At 38.2% G+C, this 19,597-nt stretch overlaps 1 protein-coding gene and 1 long non-coding RNA gene across 3 annotated transcripts in view; one reads left to right on the forward strand and one right to left on the reverse strand.

Moving 5' to 3' along the window:
- Positions 1–19,597, reverse strand: part of LOC309501586 — a 460,649-nt gene that overhangs the window by 247,267 nt on the left and 193,785 nt on the right. The window lies entirely within an intron of this gene.
- epha4b (eph receptor A4b) overlaps positions 763–19,597 on the forward strand; it is a 127,681-nt gene continuing 108,846 nt past the window's right edge. The window contains exons 1-2 of one of the 2 annotated variants that reach the window (XM_082173490.1): positions 763–1,056; positions 16,232–16,296. In XM_082173490.1, coding sequence (XP_082029616.1) covers positions 963–1,056; positions 16,232–16,296 — 159 coding nt within the window. In that variant the 5' untranslated portion in view covers positions 763–962. The remainder of the gene's footprint in view (positions 1,057–16,231; positions 16,297–19,597) is intronic. The other variant, XM_082173491.1, reaches the window with a different exon arrangement.

Below are 19,597 nucleotides of genomic sequence, written 5' to 3' on the forward strand. Positions count from 1 at the left end.
CCTTAAGGAAAGCTGCAACTGCATTAAGTGTCCAGTTCCACAGATTTTTTTTCTTTTTTTTTTTCGGTTAAGTGCATAATTTACGTATTTAAAGTGCACTTTTTCTTTTTGGAATTTTCATTGTGAACTCACTACTTGCACTATTTACAAAATTATATAGAATAGTGCACAAGTACGCAAATTGGGATGCACATTCAGTGTACGAATTGGCTCATTTGTTTTCGATCACTCCTTCAAGTGGACTACTTGGGTATAGTGAATGAGAGAATGAGAGTGATTTTGGATAAAGCCACAAGCCTGAATGAGAAAACTGACCATAAAGAATAGCATACTTTAGCAATGCTAAGATAATAACTCGATAACATGCAGCAAAAATTAGCGTTCACGTAGTCTACTTGCCTAGAGTAGGCCTATATTTTGGATTTAGTCTGTACGCTGCATGCCTTTTTGAACATTAGACCTAAATTCTTCCTCAAAATAAACCTGTACAGTATATAAGCGAAGCGCAATTTTATAGCGATAGCTAATAATATGATAATCACTTAAATTATTGCACGTTTGTTTAATTTCGTACAAATACGTTTTCTCTTTCCTGCCTAATATAGCTTACATGAAAAACTTAAACTATCAAACAAAGTGTCGCTACAAGTAACGATACCTTAATTAAGCAGTTTAAAGCCACTTTAAAATGAAATTTGGCAGCTGTCATCGTCTGCGCTTCCTTCAGTTTCTCTGTGGCGGTTGAGATCTTTATCGAGCTCGCGCCTTTAAAAGCACCAGCGCGCCTCCCGCCGTCCTCCGTTTCCCTGGAAGCCCGGGATGATTGACACGCCGAGGCTAACCGGACCCTCCCTCTCCTCTCCTCCTCTCCTGCTCTCCTCTCCTCACTTCTGCTCTGATCGCGAGCCTCAGTAACTTTCTACAGCGAGAGGGATGCAGCGCGCGCCCAGCGCAGCCTGAAAATGGCAACCCTTTGGATTTATCCGTCCCTTCTTTTCTTTCTCTTATCCTCCCTCACGCCGAGTCAAGCCTTACGGAATTACCCAGAGAATGAAGGTAAGAGGACTTTGTGTTTAACAAGTAAAGAATAGGGTTAATTAATGGCTGAGGTTTGCGGGAGACACAGTTTACTGAAGTGCGCTATATGGATGATGTGGTTCCTATAAATCATGCATAAGGTGAATGAAGCAAGCAGAGGAAAAATAGCAAGTGCATGTGTTTTTAAGTTGGGTTTGTTGAAATATTAGAGTTCATCATGCCTGTCCATGTCCAGTAGAACTCGCTCTCGAAGTGTTACCGGTGGATTGCAGCTGGACGTTTATAATATACGTATTTTACACTGGCACGTGCCAGTGATTTAATGAAAATGATGGCACATGGTCACAAGTGTTATTATTAATGTATATCTTTGCTGCCATAATTTGTTGTATGGAGTAGGCTATATGAAAGTCATTTTGGAACATTTTTAAATATTTAAAAATAAACAGTAAACTATGGTTCCTCTGAAATTGGAAAGTCACTGAAAAAAAGTTCAGCAATATATATATATTTTTTTAAATAAATTGAATGGTTGTGGGTTCTAGAAAGTTATTTAATGTTATATTAAAGTGTTTTTAATTTTTGAAAATATATGTATATACAATGAATCAACTTGCTAAGGATAAAAAAATAAAAAAATAAAAATAAAAGAAGAACTTGACATGAGTCGACTATCCATAATCTATGCATGTGTTGTGTGCAATGTGCCGTATGGCAAGCAGGATATAGAGAGAACTGAAAGTCTCTAAGCCTGATCATTTATCAGTGACCATAAGGTGATTTGTTAATGGTGTGTGCATCTTTTCTATATAGCAGTCTCAATGCACGCAAGAAAAATCTGTTCCACAATCTGTTAAATAAATAAAAAAATCCTGAAATAGCATACAAGTACCAGTTCCCTGCCACAAGAGTGAAAACACACAAAACTGGCCAATTTAGCACTTTATTTGAAAATAAATTTAGAATGGTAATCTATGGTTATATTAATGTACTTGGAATGAAGGTTTAAAGTATATCTATCCTCTCAAAGAGCATTTTTTAATCTATGTGTGCTAGAGCTGTGAGTTGCAGCAAATATTTCAATATGGTTTCAGTGTGTGTGTGTCAGTCAGACCTTTTGAACAAGCTTCTTTTTTGGCACAGTTTAGCCCTTAAATGTCAAATGTTGGAATTTGAGTTCAGGAACATGCATCCTAGATATACAATGATAATGATTCCATCGAGATGCAGAGCTTTTGAAGTAATTTCTTATCCCGAGCAGAAGAGTGCAATAACTTTTTTTTCTTGGTCCTTTCAGTGAATTCAGTCAATTGCAGGAAAAATAAATAAATCTGCTTCTTGAATCTCACAGAAGCATTTAGATTGCACCAATGCCAACCCTTAAAACCTGAAGTAAATGCCTTTTGTTGGAGGAAAAATACATTTGAGTGGATGATAAAACTGAGTTTAATGAGTGGAAATAGAAGACAATCATTTTGTGCCCAATAGAGGGACTAAATAGTGCTTTTCTAGTGGTTGGTGTCTCTGTGGCAGTCCGGTGACTGGGAAAAAGAGCTCTTTCTCTCTTTTTCTCTCCCAGCAGGGCTTGTTCTTCTAGCCGCTTTCCTCTTTATAATGTTTTCTGCTTTCATCTGAACCTTCCCCTCTGTTATCGGCCTAATTGGCTGACTTTAGTCGACTGCCCCGTGTCTTTGTATGTTTTCGCAGTAACGTGTGTTTTTGTGTGTATGTGACCGGAGTGCATAACCGCTCATCTAGTGGCTTTCAGCGCCAAAGCACGGTCTCTTCTGCTTTGTCTCCGCCATGCTCCGCCGTGCTCTATGTGACTGTAAATAACGTCGTCTCATCTGGAGGACGCCCGCTGTGCTTGCTCGCCGAGCCGTAAGACTGACCAACGTTTGTTATTTTAAGCCGCAGTGGGAGAGCGGGTGCCATGTTACACTGGAGCAATGCGAACACAATGACACGGGAGTCATTTGCCACATATGGACCAAAATGTGGAAGTCATCTAAGAAGGAATGTATTCTGAGAGGTCAGGGGACAGTGCAGTAGCTAATGTGAACAACAGAGGGCGCCTTGCAGCACTAGAATTCTTTTGTGAAGCTTTTGTTTTGCGGTGGATCTTAGCACAATTTTGTGAATATAGGAAATACAACCTTTGGGGCAGAAACCGAAAAATCTGTTTTTATTTCACTACAATGAACAGGGTTGAGATTTGTATCCCTTTTCAGATCTTAACGCTATTATGCCGAGACATCACAGGGATGTTTTGCAGACTCTGGCAGTTTGAACAAGCACACGAATGGACACAAATTAGTCAAACCTAAATTATAATAAACCTAATAAAATGAAGAAGAGCGCTAACAGCAGAGGGTTCATTCCACCACCTGCTTGAGAAAAGATTATATTGAGTCTGATCCGGGTTGGCGAGCTTAATTCGGTTTAATGGCTTAAAATGAACATTTAATCTTTTTGCTGAACCCCTGGAATGGTCATTGATTTATGTTTTTTTTTCTTCTTCTTCTTTTGCTCTAGATTAGTATTCTACCTCTGCAATGGGCCGTTTTTACTGCTCTGATATTCCTCTCTCTTTCCTCCCTTCTAGCGAGTTTGGGTGACCTGTCCCTGTTGCATGCTTTCATTTACTGGGCGGCAGGATTAGTGGTTCAGCTTCCCCCCAGGGGAACAGGGTCTGTTTGTGAAGGAGCCTCTGTTCTCTGCCTTTTCTCCAGGTTTAAACAGTCTGGATTAGAGTGCCCCCATGGACAAATGCTTCGGCTAAAACAAGCAAGAGAGGGACACACACACACACCGCACACACACACACACACACACACACACACACAACGCACACAAAATCAAGGATTCATGCTCTTATGATAATGTATATTTGATGTGCCAGATTACGGCAGGTCAATATATATTCTAAAATTAGAATAAACTATACAATTGCATAAATAAACATTTTATGAGACTATCTATCTATCTATCTATCTATCTATCTATCTATCTATCTATCTATCTATCTATCTATCTATCTATCTATCTATCTATCTATCTATCTTTCTGTCTGTCTGTCTGTCTGTCTGTCTGTCTGTCTGTCTGTCTCTCTCTCTGTCTGTCTGTCTGTCTATCTTTATGTCTGTCTGTCTGTCTGTCTGTCTATCTATGTAGCTGTTGGATATATAGATAGCTAGACATACATCTAATTTCTCAGAGGTTTATCTCAAACTTTTTTCACAAATGTCCCTGGAGAAATTAAAATAGACACAACCAAAAAAAGATATTTGTTGCTATACTGTATAAAATAATATTAATGTGGATAGCATACCTCAGATAATTTGGTTTTGGGTAAAAATAAATGTTTGAGTATTGAAATCTTTGACTTTAGATTGCATCTGGTCTCATCTTGTTCCAAACAGGTATGACGTTCTTTTCTTGGTGCGTACAGTGAACACAACATCAATGGGGTCCGATGTTCTTTTGGGCCCCATTGACTTGCATCGTTTAAACAGTTTTTGTCCGTACATTCTTCAAAATATTTTCTTTTATGCTCTGCAAAACAAAGCAGATCTTTCTGCAGATCTTTCTTTGAGATCTCTTCAAGTTGATAAATTTGAGATTGCTAGAGTCTTTCTCAGGAGACTATTGATCTATTTATCGATTATACTTGTATAACTATGTAATTGGAATGGGAATCATAACATATATTATTCTATGATTAATCACATCAGTGTAATTGGATTGCTTTTATCACCATCATTATTTTGTTCATGACCTTGAGCTGACGTGGACATTGATTGGCCGCCCCACCGCTCTGATTCACCTCTATTACTGGGATTTCTGATGGCTTTACGCTGTGGGTCGCACACCAATGTGCAATCATAAAAAATACTTTTGGAGGCCTCTTAATTTCCCACCATACACACTATTATCACCACACATGACCAAAGGCTGAGGGCAAATGATTTTCTGGACACACAATGGCTCAAGCCAGATAATGGATTGCCAATAGTATTAGCAATGAAATTAAAATCGGTGAAAAGGGTAGGGGGTAGACGGATAGCTATTGATTTTAAGACATCATCAGTCTTGAATTTTGCAAACAGCATTAATTGCCAAACTGCAGAATATAAAGAGGGTTTTTTTCTAAGAAGGATCATTTTACGTGATCAGTTATTTGTTTTGGTTGAGCTCAGGTCATTGTTTGGGGTTCTATATTGTTTTTGTAAAGGAACCCTTTCTGTGACATGCTGGGCTGGTGACCTATATTCACTGGGATGCCCTCTGTTCTGCGGGCACAAAGCATTGCCCTGTCAGCTACAACTACTTGTGTCTCCGACAAATGAGCTGCACTGTCCCCTTTTTTTTAACTCTCTCGCTCTTTCCTTTCTGTTTCTACAAATGAACGCCTCTGACACTCATGTTCAGCTACCGGTTCTCTGACTGGAAGCTCATTAGCAGGCTAGTCAACACAATGGAGCCCGACTCTAAACATCACGCTGTGTGCGCCGCTCTCCCTGCGGTCTTGCTGGGTCCCAGTCTTGACCTTTTATTTGTTTTAATTGAATTCATCTGCCTGCCTTTGGCCTCGGCTTCTCTCTTTTTTGTGCGGTTTAGAGAGGCGATTGTGCTCTGAGAATCGCCGCCTTACTGCAGCACTAAACAAACAGCAGGGTTTTTCAATTTGCTTGGCTCTATGTTATTGACCGGGTGAAATCTCTCACTGCCTCCGTCCCATATGCTTCGAGTCTCTGTTTTCTGTGTGTCGGAGCTGATGGTGGGCTGTTCGCTCAGTTTGTATACGCTGGCTCCTCCTGTGCGGTGGGTCAAACGATGGTTGGATTTACATTTCGATGCAATGCGACCTTGCAACCGACTTCTCCTCGTTCACCCGAGGAGCATCTTTTTTTAAAAGCCAAAACCAACATCCTGCTCCGGACAGCCAGCTTCCTGGGTCACTCTGATATCACATGCTGTCTTTGTGACCTGATCCAGTCTAATGCGGTTCTTGAGACGGCACTTTAGACGGTCAACACACAGTGATAAAAGAGGTGTAATTTAAGTAATGCGCCTCTTAACTGGAAAATAATACAGCCTGGTCATGTTATAAAGATGGGGCAGCATTTTTTGTAGGAAAATAGTTAAAGTGATACGATAATGTACCACAAAACTATTGGTGGTCACAAGTAAGTGCACTGAAAATGGATTGAGTGAGGTTTGCGAGAAGATGATGCTGAAAATTAATTCTCGATTTCCTTTCAAGTTTTAGGTTTCTTCTACTTCTACAACCACAATCTGACAGAATTGAAAAAACTAAAATTTATTGTAATAATGCGGTTTACTTAAAGTGAAGTAAAGTTTATTGTAGTAATGCGGTTTACTTAAAGTGAAGTAATTTCAAAAAAACATTTTGCTGACATTTTTTATAGTTAATTAAACAATTTAATTCATCAGTTGAATAATTTATCATTTTTTAGATAATTAAACAATTATACATTTAATTTATTATTATCATTATTTCATTATTTATTTATTTTACAATTTTGGCTACATCCGTTGAAGGATAGTTCACCCAAAAATGACTCAACGTCAAGGTGTTCCAAACTTGTATGAATTTCTTTCTTTCTTCTGAACACAAAAGAAGATATTTTGAAGAATGTCGGTAATGTAGGGTGGATGGGCCCAATTGACTTCCATAGTATATATATATTTTTGTATATATATAAGTCAATGGGGCTCATCAACTGTTGTACATGTAGTATGTCTTTCTACACTGTAGAAATTTGATGGTGAGTAAATGACAGAATTTTCATTTTTGGGTGAACTATTCCTTTAGGTTAAATATTTATCTGAAATATTTACCTCATGCATTAATCACAAATCAGGGATACTCAGATTTGTGAATGGAATCAAACCTTTTCCATCTAGCGGCCAGGTCATTATGGGAATTTTTGTGGTCTTTTTGTTGAGTCCGTGTAGAGTCTGATGGCCTGCGGGAAATGGCAGAGGAAAATGAGAATGAAAGAGATGAAAAGGAGAGGAAAAGACTGGTCATTGTCTGAGGGCTTCATTCTCCATGCGCTCTCCAGGCCGGGGCTGATGTTGGCAGCACAATAGCAGGATGACCTGGCAGCTGATGGGGGGAAAAAGAGGCAGAATGGAGATGTGTTTGTGGGAAGGGTTTGTATGCCAATGAGCTTTAGCCTGGACTGACTGAAAGTCTCCCTCTTTCTCTCTCAGTCATTCACACTCTTTTCATTTTCAGCTTTCTCTCACTCTGTCCCTCCTGTGGCCAATTTGGTGCCAAGGGACTTGAGGATGCTGTCATTCAAAAAGCTTGTCTTCTAAAGCTTTGTATTCCCGTGACTCCAAGCTTTGTCCTCCTGTGTGATTGTCAGAGTGCATGTGTGTGCGTATGCGAGTGTATTCAGCTTTCCTTCTCTCCTGTACTCAGTTTTGTGTGTGTCAGTGCTTGTCTGGGTTTGGGGTGCTCTGGATCAATTTTACATTACTTTCATGGGGCAAACAGATGCCATTTTTTTCTATTTAAAAGATTTTCCTCGGTATTTTTTGAAGCCAGATTGATAAAATCTGTATCTGACATATATTTTGGTGTTGCTTGCCGCTAGATTATCTGAATACAGCGAATGTATCTACAAAAATGTCATTTCATGTCATTAGGGGTGTAACAATACCCTCATGTTACGATTCAATACATATCACGACACTGAACTCACAATACGATATTATGGCGATACTCTAAGACATATGGTAAAAATATTTTTTTTACTCTTGATTAAAATGCTAAATTTGGTATTACATTGGGGGTGGAAATGAATAGGCTTGGACTTGGTGCTGATAACCCAATGCACAGGACAATAGTGACACCAGAATAAAAATATTCATTATTCTGAAACTGAAAACAGAATTATTTTAGACGAATATGCTTGCACTCTGACACTGACTAGATATATTTAAAATAATGTAGGACACTTTTTACTGGTAACAAGACATTTGGCATTATCAGGAGGACCCATGAATATTCCCCCATTGCATTATTATACATTATATTCAACATTATATATAGCAGTTTAATGTAGTACTGACACTAAAACTCTGTAAACTTGATTTTTTTCTTTTTTTTTTCTCACACAGTAATTTGTATTTTGGGTGAACTATACACAATACATATTGTTACTATCCACGATATATATTGTTGCATTTTTGTATTGCAAAATATTGTGACACGATATATTGTTACACCTACATATGTCATGCAAATCTTCTCTCTTTACACATTGATCCAAACCATCTTTACATAATATAGAGAACTAGCCTATATATTACATTGTATATAATTATGCACCATTTTTCTGCTTTTATTTACAATATGTTTCCAAAGTTTGGGAACAAGATTTTCTTTAAATAAATAAATTATTTTACTTAGCAAGGATGCATTCAATTGATCAAAAGTGATTGTAAAATATTTATATTTCAAGTAAATTATGTACATTTGAACAAAGATCTATTTATCAGAAGAATCCTGAAGAAAATGCATCACAGTTTCCACAAAAACAGCAGCACAACTGTCAACATTGATTATAATATAATACAAAAATAGTTTCTTGAGCATATCAGAATACCACACTATCACATATTTTATGTTATTAATTTAATATATGAAATCAAGAATCAAAACAATAAGTAGAAAATATGGAAAATAGATAACATATATAGAAAATATATGTGTTAAGAACTTATGAAAACTGTAATAGAAAATGAAGCACTGATATTATCTATAATCAGACCGATGCCGATTCAAACGCTAGCCAATACTGATATAGTCACTGATATATCTGGCATCTCCATCTAATATGCTTTTATATACCTCGGTCTAAGCCATCTGCGAGTTTGGAAGAGGAAACAGTCTCTTCCATATGCTTTTCTGATGACTTTGGCTCATTAGGGATGCAGCCCATGTTGCTGGTAGCTGCTCGCAGGTACACTGATTTGGCCCTCAGCAGTGATTATATGCTCACTAATGTGCCATTGGCTGCCGAGTGACCCAGCGTGGAGAGGGCTGACCGAAACACACCGACTCCAGCATTCCTTAATATCTTACTGGAGCGAGATGCACAATTCTTTCAATTCCCCCTTGCTGTACCCCTGTACCTCCCTGTTACCACGACAACCCCCTGGCCCCTGCCACTGAGAGTGGAACGAAAGACCTTAAGCACCATTGATGGCCTCATTCAGATGGAGAAATCCATCAGAGAGGATTAAAGGTGTGTGTGCTTTTGTATTTTATCTGTATATAAACTTTGTTTTTAGACCTAATGTATTCTATAGGTGAGCTGTTGCAGTACATCTTTTGATCTTCATATCGATTCTGTTTTTCAGTTAGCAATCTATATATTCACACATTGGCTGCCGGCCTCATTGTGAAGTCGGGCGACTCTGCCCAAGGTTTCAGAAGGGATGACAGGGCGTTTGATTGCTGGCAGGTAGATTAAAGCAGCTCTTCCGCCAGGATTAGAAAGCAAAAGAGGATGGAAGTGGAGATCACAGCCAGAGGAACACTGAGCTCTCCCCTCTCAAAGTGGCTGGAATCACCCCTGGCCTGGACTCAAACACTTCAACAGCAGGCGAGAGCATCATGGGCGATCTGGATAAAAGAGAGAGAACTAGAATAAAAAAGGGAACAGGTTTGGTGTTGGCTCAATTACTGGATGTATTTATTCCTGTGATGGCAAAGCTGAATTTTCAGCATCATTACTCCAGTCTTCAGTGTCACATGATCCTTCAGAAATCATTCTAATTTGCTGATTTGGTGCTCAAGAAACATTTATTTTGTTATCAATGTTGCAAACGGTTGTAATATTTTTTATTTAATTTTTCAAAATATCAGCGTTCATTTGAACTATAAATAATTTGTAACAATGTTACGTTTTTGTCATTTTTGCTCAGTTGAATGTGTAACCCCTCTGGTTTACTCGCACTGCTCTAAGCGGGATTCAGACCGGCGTTCCTGCGCACTAACAAAGATCCTAAAGGCCGCAGCCTTTAACATCAGAGGCTTGCGCGCCCCTAAAGGGTTAATTCACCCAAAAATTACATATCTGTCATTAATTACTCACCCTCATATTGTTCCAAACCCATTAGACCTTCATTCATCTTCGAAACACAAATGAAGATCTTTTTGATGAAATCAGAGAGCTTTCTGACCCAGAAAGGTAGTGAAGACATCATTAAAATAGTCTGTGTGACTACAGTGGTTCAACCTTAATGTTATGAAGCAACGAGAATTATTACTGGGGCTATTATAACAAGGACTATTTTATTGATGTCTTTACTAACTTTCTGGGCATTTAAAGTAGTTAAAACATTGCAGTCTATAAAGCTCTCGGATTTCATATTTTCATCAATATCTTCATTTGTGTTGCGAAGATGAATGAAGGTCTTATGGGTTTGGAACGACATGAGGGTGAATAATTAATGACAGAAGTTTCATTTTTGGGTGAACCAACCCTTTAAGGCTAAGGGAGTGAGGTTTACTCGTACAGCAAGTACTACCTGGCATCCATTACACTCAGCCCCCCCCCAAACCTCACTCCCATCCGGGTAATGGCACCAATGTAACCCCTCCGGATTCTAATCGGCGTTTCTGGCTCAGAAGGCGGGCGCGTTAACAAGGATCCTAGCCCCTAGCGTCATTCGCTAGTGCTCTGTTTCAAATGCATCCTTGCTGAAAAAAAGTAAAAGTATGTTTTTAAGAAAAAAAATCTTACTGACCTCAAACATTTGAAGAAAATGTTTTGTGTATAATATTATAATTGAATGAGACATATAAATGTGCTGAAGTTAAATCATTCAAATATTTGAAGAGAAAGAAACAAGTACATTAGCCATTTGTGACAAGCTAATTATTTAAGCAATTCATGCAGTTTAATCGCTGCTGGTGTGAACAACCCATTATTGTCCAATGCCGATAATCTCAAAATGGCCAAATGTCAGCCGATTTGTCAGCCTGACCTCATTTCATGTATATCAGACAATAACAAATATTTTCCTCTCTCTATGATTCCTGTAGAGATTCACTAATGCAAGCGACTAAAAGTGCAACAGATCAATGGATTATGATAAAAGTGTTGTATTTAATGATTTATCACAATAAAATCCTGGAGTGGACTCCATCTCATCCCTGGGGTGTCCTGTTCCAGTAACATGGTCCCATGGTCTCTCTGATTTTCTTCCCCAAGTAAAAACGCTGCCAACTGATAATAATCGATAAATGAGCATGCCTGTTTGAAACCAAACCCTGTGAAGAGCCCATGCAGTCTGCTCTGGGCAGACAACAGCGGTGGTCATGGGGAAATTATTCACATGTTGTGTTAAGAGAAAACTTTATGTCGGCAGCTATACCATTATCAGACCCATCTTTCGCAAGGCAATGATAATGTGAGATGATGCTGTGGATTATTTGTCATAAGTGTGAGATGAGGCGAGATATGGATCTCAATGTAAAGTGTTTTGCTGGGTTAAATCTAGTATTGACATTGATGGTGTTTTATTGGATGATGAATATGAACTGGGCACGGACACAAATGGGCAAGTGAGAAGTCCAAAGCAAGGTAGAGTTACACCTGTGGATGAATTCACTTATCCAGAGACAGAGTGAGAAGGAATCGAAGAGAGAAAGAGAACATACATTTAAAAGAGTATCTGTCCATCAGTCTATCTATTTAGATATATGTAAATCAAGATAATCTGGAGAGAACGGGTGGCACTGATGAAGGGTTGAACCCGAAAACATTTTGAACACCTTGAACTTTTAGCACTTTTGCACTAGATTTGTGGCCTCATTTATGTGAGCTTTTTGGCCTATTTTTTGTCTTTTGTCATTTTTTGATAATCAAGATAATCTTAAATGTTTTAAATTTAAGATCGATCTATCTATCTACATCTCGACGCACACCTTGTTAATAGAATCGCCATTGGCTAGTACATTTGTTTGGTTATATATATATATATATATATATATATATATACATACAGTATATATATATATTCCACTAAATCAGCTTATCTCTGTAAAATGGCACAGCTTTTTAAATATCTAAACGTACACTCTTCAGTCAATCAAGCATTATATTATGATATTATGATAATCAAACACTATAATGATAGAACTTCAGTAATTAGAACTAAAACTTGGTAACCATGCAGTCATTTTAACTGAACTTAGGACTGGTGGTGGTGCTTAAGATATTGTTGGTCATTCAGTGTTTCTGAAAAAAAAAAAAAAAAAAAATATATATATATATATATATAAATAGTAATTATTACTCAATTATAATAATCCTACTACTAATTCTACTACTACTAATGACAATATACAACACAAGGATTGATAGATATTAATCACATTGTGAGCATTCGCTCGAACTGATTTGCTGAAATCAAAATAGGGATATAACCATCCAATGAGATTGCTGTTTGCTCATTAGTTCCACCCACTACCGGAGAAACCGACATATCAGGCTTGTTCGACTTGAACCGGTGTGGTGAACAAATGAGTCCCACTGAAGAGATCCCTTCAGTGGGACTCATTTGTTCACCACACCGGCGCTGCACAGACCGATCGGTTTATGACATCAATGTAAGTTAACGCGAGACCGATTAAAGAGCAGGACGGCTCATATGCTTTTGAATCACTCTCGCGGTACTTTGATGTCATAAACCGATCGGTCTGTGTAGCGTCGGTTCAAGTCGAATAATCTTTAGTGGTGGACAGATCGAGGCTTCGTGGAACAGTGAAACCGTTGAAGCAAATGTGCCGCGTTGTGTCGAGGCTTCGAAACAATTCGAAACCCGTCTCCACGGACCACGGTGACACCTAGTGGTCAGAAGTCAGAACAGTGTAAATGCAACAAAAACCCGGGCCAGACATGCAGAAAAACACATTTTACAAATCTATTGCAATTTTTTTATTGAAAGTAAAATCTTTGAAATGCAATTATCTAATCAGATTGCCAAGTGTCTATATTATTTTATCAATTGTCAGGGTTTGTTTTGTTTGTTTAATGAATATGGCTCAGCTAAACAGGCCAATAAGAGACAAATATACATTATTCATTTTAATTATACTAATGTCTAATTAAAACGTCTACAAATGTACAAAACTGATCAGAGATCAGGTAAAACCCACCGACACTTGTTCTCATCGACCCCGGCCGTGACGATTGAACTTTCGAAACAGTTATGACGACGTAATGAAGCCTCGTTTACTGAAATCACGTGACTCTGGCAGTTTGATACACGCTCCGAACCATTGATTCGGAACAAAATATTCGCAAAGGTTTCGAAGCTTCATGAGGCAGTGTTTTGAAATTGCCTCCATCACTAAATCTTCTGCTTGTGCTTGTTCTTAAAAGCTGAATAATTCCAAATGAACTGACAGGAAAATACAACAAAGAATATCGTGTAGCGCGTCGATTCTGAGTGGTAAGACTCTCTCTCTCTCTCTCTCTCTCTCTCTCTCTCTCTCTCTCTCTCTCTCTCTCTCTCTCTCTCTTTCTCTCTAGAGTTTACAGAATGTCAAATACAGGTCATCGTGAGGTGAATTTGAAATACTAGTACAGATGATATACATTATTTTGTCACCCAGAGTGATGATTTAGTGATGATATGCAAGTGATGATATGCGAGTGATTTACTCGCATTGTAGAGGTATCTATCTATCTATCTATCTATCTATCTATCTATCTATCTATCTATCTATCTATCTATCTATCTATCTCAAAATGACAATAACAATATGACTGCAGTAGCCTATATGCAGATCCTGAATAAAGAGTTCCTGCAAAGCCATGCTTTATCCATCCTATCTGTTGACATGACTAGAACAACAAAACTTTGTCAAGGCAAAATTGAACCTTTACTTTTCTAGAATTACTATCTTTGAGTTTCTTTGAATTTCAATTTATGGTAATTCCACTTCATTACATGCAAATTTGAGTTGCAAGTGAGGTTTTCACTACACACATGACAGTTGTGTTTGTGAAGCAGAGCTTTTTTGTCTCAGGTTTTATCAGCAGTTATTTGAGTAATCAACCTGTTTATCTGTATTATTGCAGCCTTCCTCTTCCTCCTCTGTAATTTCAGAAATGTTTATCCTGCTTTAACGCATCCAGATTAGTGGTTCTAATCCATACAGTGGTTGTATTGGGTCAGTTTCAGCCCTCTTTTAGCTGGTGTGCTATTAAAGACATCTGTAATAATCAGTAGGTTTAACCAAACAGAGACCACATAAATGCTGTTTATTCCTTGTGTGCGGTTTTAAAGAGCGACCTTTCCTCAGTGAAAAGGGTACCTGTTCACTGAGCAAATGGCCTTAGCAAATACTCTGACACACTTTCGCTGAGACTTTATTTATTTACAAATGTCACCGTCACCGGGGCGTAATGTGTTGCATCAGGCGAAGGGCTCTTTAGAAAAGCGCTCCTCATCAATCCAGAGGATTTAGATGGGGGCTGCAGAGAGGAGGAGGTGGTAAATCACTCCATAAGAACACTCTTTTTTTAATTTTTGACTTTAGGCTATATATAATTTAATTTCTATATTATATATAATTTAATTAACTTTTTTTAACGGATTACTCAAACTATTAAACACAAATTGTGCATTATCAGTCTTTATTTCATTTGGATTAAAACCAGTTGTAACTTATTTTTAAATGTTCGTTTTCCACCCCTCTTTGGCCCTTATAACTAAACAAGCTGTTTTGCTATTGTACCTTAAGATTATTTGTGTAAATGACCACTTTTCTGATTGGCTAACCTCTTTGCAATGTGAAATGAGTGATTGACATTCACAGCTCTGTGTCGCTGTTGTTGTTCGGACATCTTGTGTGTGCTGTACAGTATGTGAGGTAGAGCAGATCCCTCTCACCGCTTAAGGATTATAGTCAGCCTGCAGGAAAATATTTATGAAACATGACTCCATTAATCTTACACCAACACTGCACTTTCACTATAAATCAAACACACATCCCACTCCACTTCATACACAGCGGCTAAGGATATACCTTGGTCATATTCTCATTCTTTACTTTTTCTTTGAACGAATACAGTTAAAACATTGACTTCCGAGAGGGTGAAAGACAAACATGGCTATTAAACCACTAAAGATCTGCATGTTCATAAGTACCGGTAATTAACTTTCATGTGTGCTGATATGTCAAACATGCTGTGCTCAGCTTTTCTTTATGCGAATATCCTGGAAGTATTGACTGTAAGAAGTGATTTTTTGTGTGTGTGTGTGTGTGTGTCGGTCTGTCTGTCTGTCTATCTAATGTGTATATTGTTATTATATATACATATTTAAATATATGAAATTTGAAGTCATGTTTTCAATTCTGATTTTGTTCATTTCAGTTCTGTGATGTCACTGTGATTGTCTTGTTTTGAGTCAGTGTTTTGATAATTTTGTCTGTTAATTCATGAAATGTAGAATTGAAATGTAGAACATGGTTTGCAACACTTTATTAAATTAGCCATATGTATATATTTTCCTCAGTGTGAAAACGCAACATCAGAGGTGATTAAAAATTAATAGCTGTCGAGGCAAAACCTGATTTACCCTGGAATGTAGATCATAGCAGAAAAACACAGTATGCGTCGGCGACCCTCTGTGCGAGGGGGGAGAGAGACTAGCATAAGAAATTAAATAGCCTCTTAGATGTTTTGTTGACCCATTCCCCTTGGCATACACACACATATTCATACATACTCCAGAATTGAAAATGAAAACCATCAATACAGCAATCGAGGGCAAACGCTGTTCTGCCGGTAATGCTGTGTAAGACATGAATGTGTTCTTATTGATACATCTGATTTACAAAACAGTCTTTCCCTCGTAATGGGTTCCCAGCATTGGGTTTCGACGCTGGATGAACGAGGGCATTGTGGGAATGATTTAAACCGTGGGGCAAGACTCTCGTCCCTCAGGCTACGGACCTGATTGTCTGCAACTGCTCTGTGATTTACTTGCCAAATATGCAATCTCATCTAACTAGCTTGTTTTGCTCACAGTGTCACGAGGCTGAGTGAACTTTAACAAATCATTACTTTTTTCTCTCTCCCCCGTATGCTCTTTTTCTTTCTCTACTCCTTTCTTTCTTTCTCTCTAGTTACATTGCTGGACACTATGTCTGCTCTGGGAGACCTTGGCTGGGAGGCCTACCCAGCTGAAGGGGTGAGTAACTCAACCAATCAAAATCAAGACACAAACACACAAGCCCCCACAAATGTCTTTAATCAATTTTGACTCTTGCAACCAGCCAAAAATGGTGCATTTTGTCTTGGTGCTTGTTTTACACAAAATGATTTGAACTGTGCAGGGACAACTTTTTTTCTTTTTTCTTTTTTTAAATTAAAATGAGTCTGGGCTCTTGGGCTCCGACACACTTTTGAACTCCTCTAGCATATTTCTTTTTCTGTTTGAACCCCTTTTGCATATTTTTCCTTTTTTTTTTTAAACATGCACTTTTCTTTTAGCAGAACTCTGTTAAACTCTGTTTACTGTACATTCTAAGGTTATGATGTCATCTTAAAGGGATGATTCGGAGTAAAATCAACCTTGGGTCCTTTGCACCATGACATCGAGCCAAACACACCCCCAGAAGCCTTTTTTCCCTTGGTCGAACATTATTAAAGTTAGAGCTTATTTAGAGATATCAACTGAATGGCTTAGTGCAGGCGCTAATGGAACCTAGGTTGTATCTCGTAAATTACCCCACTAATAATGCCCAGAATGGTACCAAACTTCTACAGTAGTACAAATAGGTTCTGTACTCATAAAACGAGGCATTGGAAAGTTTGTAAGTACATCAGGAGTTTATTTAAATAACACTTGCCCGATGGCTTATGCTACCGTTAACCCGGACGTCGACGTCACTTTAGTGGTTTGGGAAAAGCACGTAAAAGTCCTTGATTTTACCTTTAACCATACCTTTAAGCATAACATCACTGATTTGACTATTGATTTTTTTTCTTGACAAAATGTAGTGATGAAGGATTTTTGTAGGCCAATCCAGAAGTAAGAATCACCCTGGTTCCTTCAACAAAAAGCCAGTAGGTTTTTTACATAAAATAAGTCAAAGACTTTATATATGACGGTGCACTCCGATTACTTATGAATGGGAGAAAGTGCAACGCCCAAAATGGCGAATAAGACCCGCCATCTAAATGAAAGAGCCAATCGTTGATTAGCAAAGTCATCGCGTAACTGCAGCTGCCGTTAGAAGCTCCGGTTGTTATAGAAACAGACAGTGTTTTGAGACACACAGCTTTGTCCAGGCGGCAAAATTCTGTTTTTTGTCATAATTCGAGCATTTAGAAACAAAATTTATGAAACAGTTGTTGTCAGATTTCATTGATGATTTCAAATATGAAATTTAATCATAAGGTTGGTTAACAGTTCTGGAGAATTTGATGTTTCCCCATTCAAATAGATAGAGCTGCACTTGCATGCCGGAGAGGAGTTTCAAAGATGGCCGCCGAGTGAAATGACTTGTCTTAAATGGTCTTTGAATAAGCTCTGTTGATTCTTACACATTTTATTCTTCAAGGTAATCTTCAGTGCTTCTTTTACACAACATTTTGTGAACTGTAGAGGGACACCTTTAAAAAAAATAAATAAATAAATCCTCCTGCCAACAATTATTTGTAATCACGCCATCACATCTTAAATGTGCTGGAATTGCATATGGTTAGACCCAAGCTGCGCATGCATATGTATAAGAGTGGATACAGCATACATCGAGCCCATGGGAAAGGAAGGCTGTAAGCACGTTCTCAAGTTCTTATAAATAGGAGCCACTGTTTTTTGCATGTGCAAATTGTAGGATATGGTGTCAAGGTCATCTGTGAAGTCTAGCGAGCTTAACTCGTTTTCAGCCAAGAGGCATTCATTTTCGGCTTAACACCAACTTACCCGGTCGCTTACTTCCAATTTATTTGAGGAAGACGTCAAGATTAAGAGTCTCTAAAGCAGGAACACAATCCCCTGTGCCAGAGAACAGAAGAAGGAGCCGTTTATTTTGAGTAGAGGAGGCCTGTTCTGTCTTTTTTGATGCACCCAAAGTGGTCTAAAAATAATCAAGTTTGCAAAAACCATGGTAACCTTAAAAGAAAATCAATCTCGGGGATTTCACAGCTGACTTTTAAATGATTTAATAGAGACGTCAGAAGCTAGATCAGATTGCCCGTGCCCCACACGCGTGTCTACGAGACGTGTCGTGTAGCAGCTTAATCTAGAGATGAATGGAATTTACAAATTATTCACTTTTGCTGAAAATAGTGCGACAGACATGTACTCCTTCCCAAAACGAGAAATATTAGACTTGCATAACAGAGTATTGCATTGCATAACAGGCTGATATGTTGTCAATAACCCAAACCCGGCACCTCTCCCTAAGAAATCATGTGAATACTGAATGACATTTCAAATTGAAGTCATGGAAGACAATGCAAACACTGTAGAGCAAGATCCTCAAAACAGATGCATCCTGTAAACCAAACTTCATTTATGAGATTTTTCATGTAAACGGCTTGGAGTGTTTGGATTTCTGTAGTGGGACTGAGCGCTGCTGTAGTGTGAGTGAGCACATCACCAGCTCCTCAGCAGACGAATGGAGTGTCTACTGGGGGCTGTTTCTCTAAGACTGCATTCCATATTGCGTACTATCTGTCCTACATAGTACGCAGGTTTGGAATTAGTGTGTTCTAGGGATGTATGAGTGGACCATTATCCATATCACTTATCGGCCAATATTAGTGTTTTCTTTAATTGTGAATGCTTGTTTCTGACTTTTTTACATCTTAGATTACATTTGCTATCATCTAACGCCAACATCAATTTAATGGATCACAACAAAGATCCACAATTGCTAGTAATTGTTTTAGATTTTGTTTATTAAAAATACTATTTTCTTTAGCAGAACTCAAAATTAATAATCCATATTTTTAACTGTGCATCATTAACAAGTTATGATGGCTGATCTTAAGCTTCACATCACTGATTTGACTATTGGTTTTCTGTAAAGCTGCTTTGAAACAATATGTAGTGTGAAAAGCGCTATACAAATCAACTTAAATTTCGACAGAATTTTTCTGAAAATGTTTTTTTTTAGATAAGATGGTGCTGCAGAGACAATGTATTCTTGTAGGCCAATCTGGAAGTTAACTTTACAGCAAACCACTAACTAAATTTTACCCTAACCGATCAGTTTAAGAATCCAAATTGAGATTTTTTTTTTTTTTACTGGATTGAGTGATACTCTTACATACAGTGCTGTGAGAGTCTCTGCCAATTGGCCTGTTTCCACATTACGTCTGTTAAACTCTTCAGGGAACATTCCTCCCTGTCCTTGTGCTGTGTTTACCTTAGATTCAGTGATAGTAGGAGTCTCTTTGTTTTGCTGATATGGCAGTTGTTTAATGGGAGTGAACTGTAAGGCTAAATCAGGTCTCGCAGCTGCGGCTTGCGTTTCATA

Source organism: Leuciscus leuciscus (genome assembly GCF_965113295.1).
Source record: "Leuciscus leuciscus genome assembly, chromosome: 6".
Lineage (NCBI taxonomy): Eukaryota > Metazoa > Chordata > Actinopteri > Cypriniformes > Leuciscidae > Leuciscus > Leuciscus leuciscus.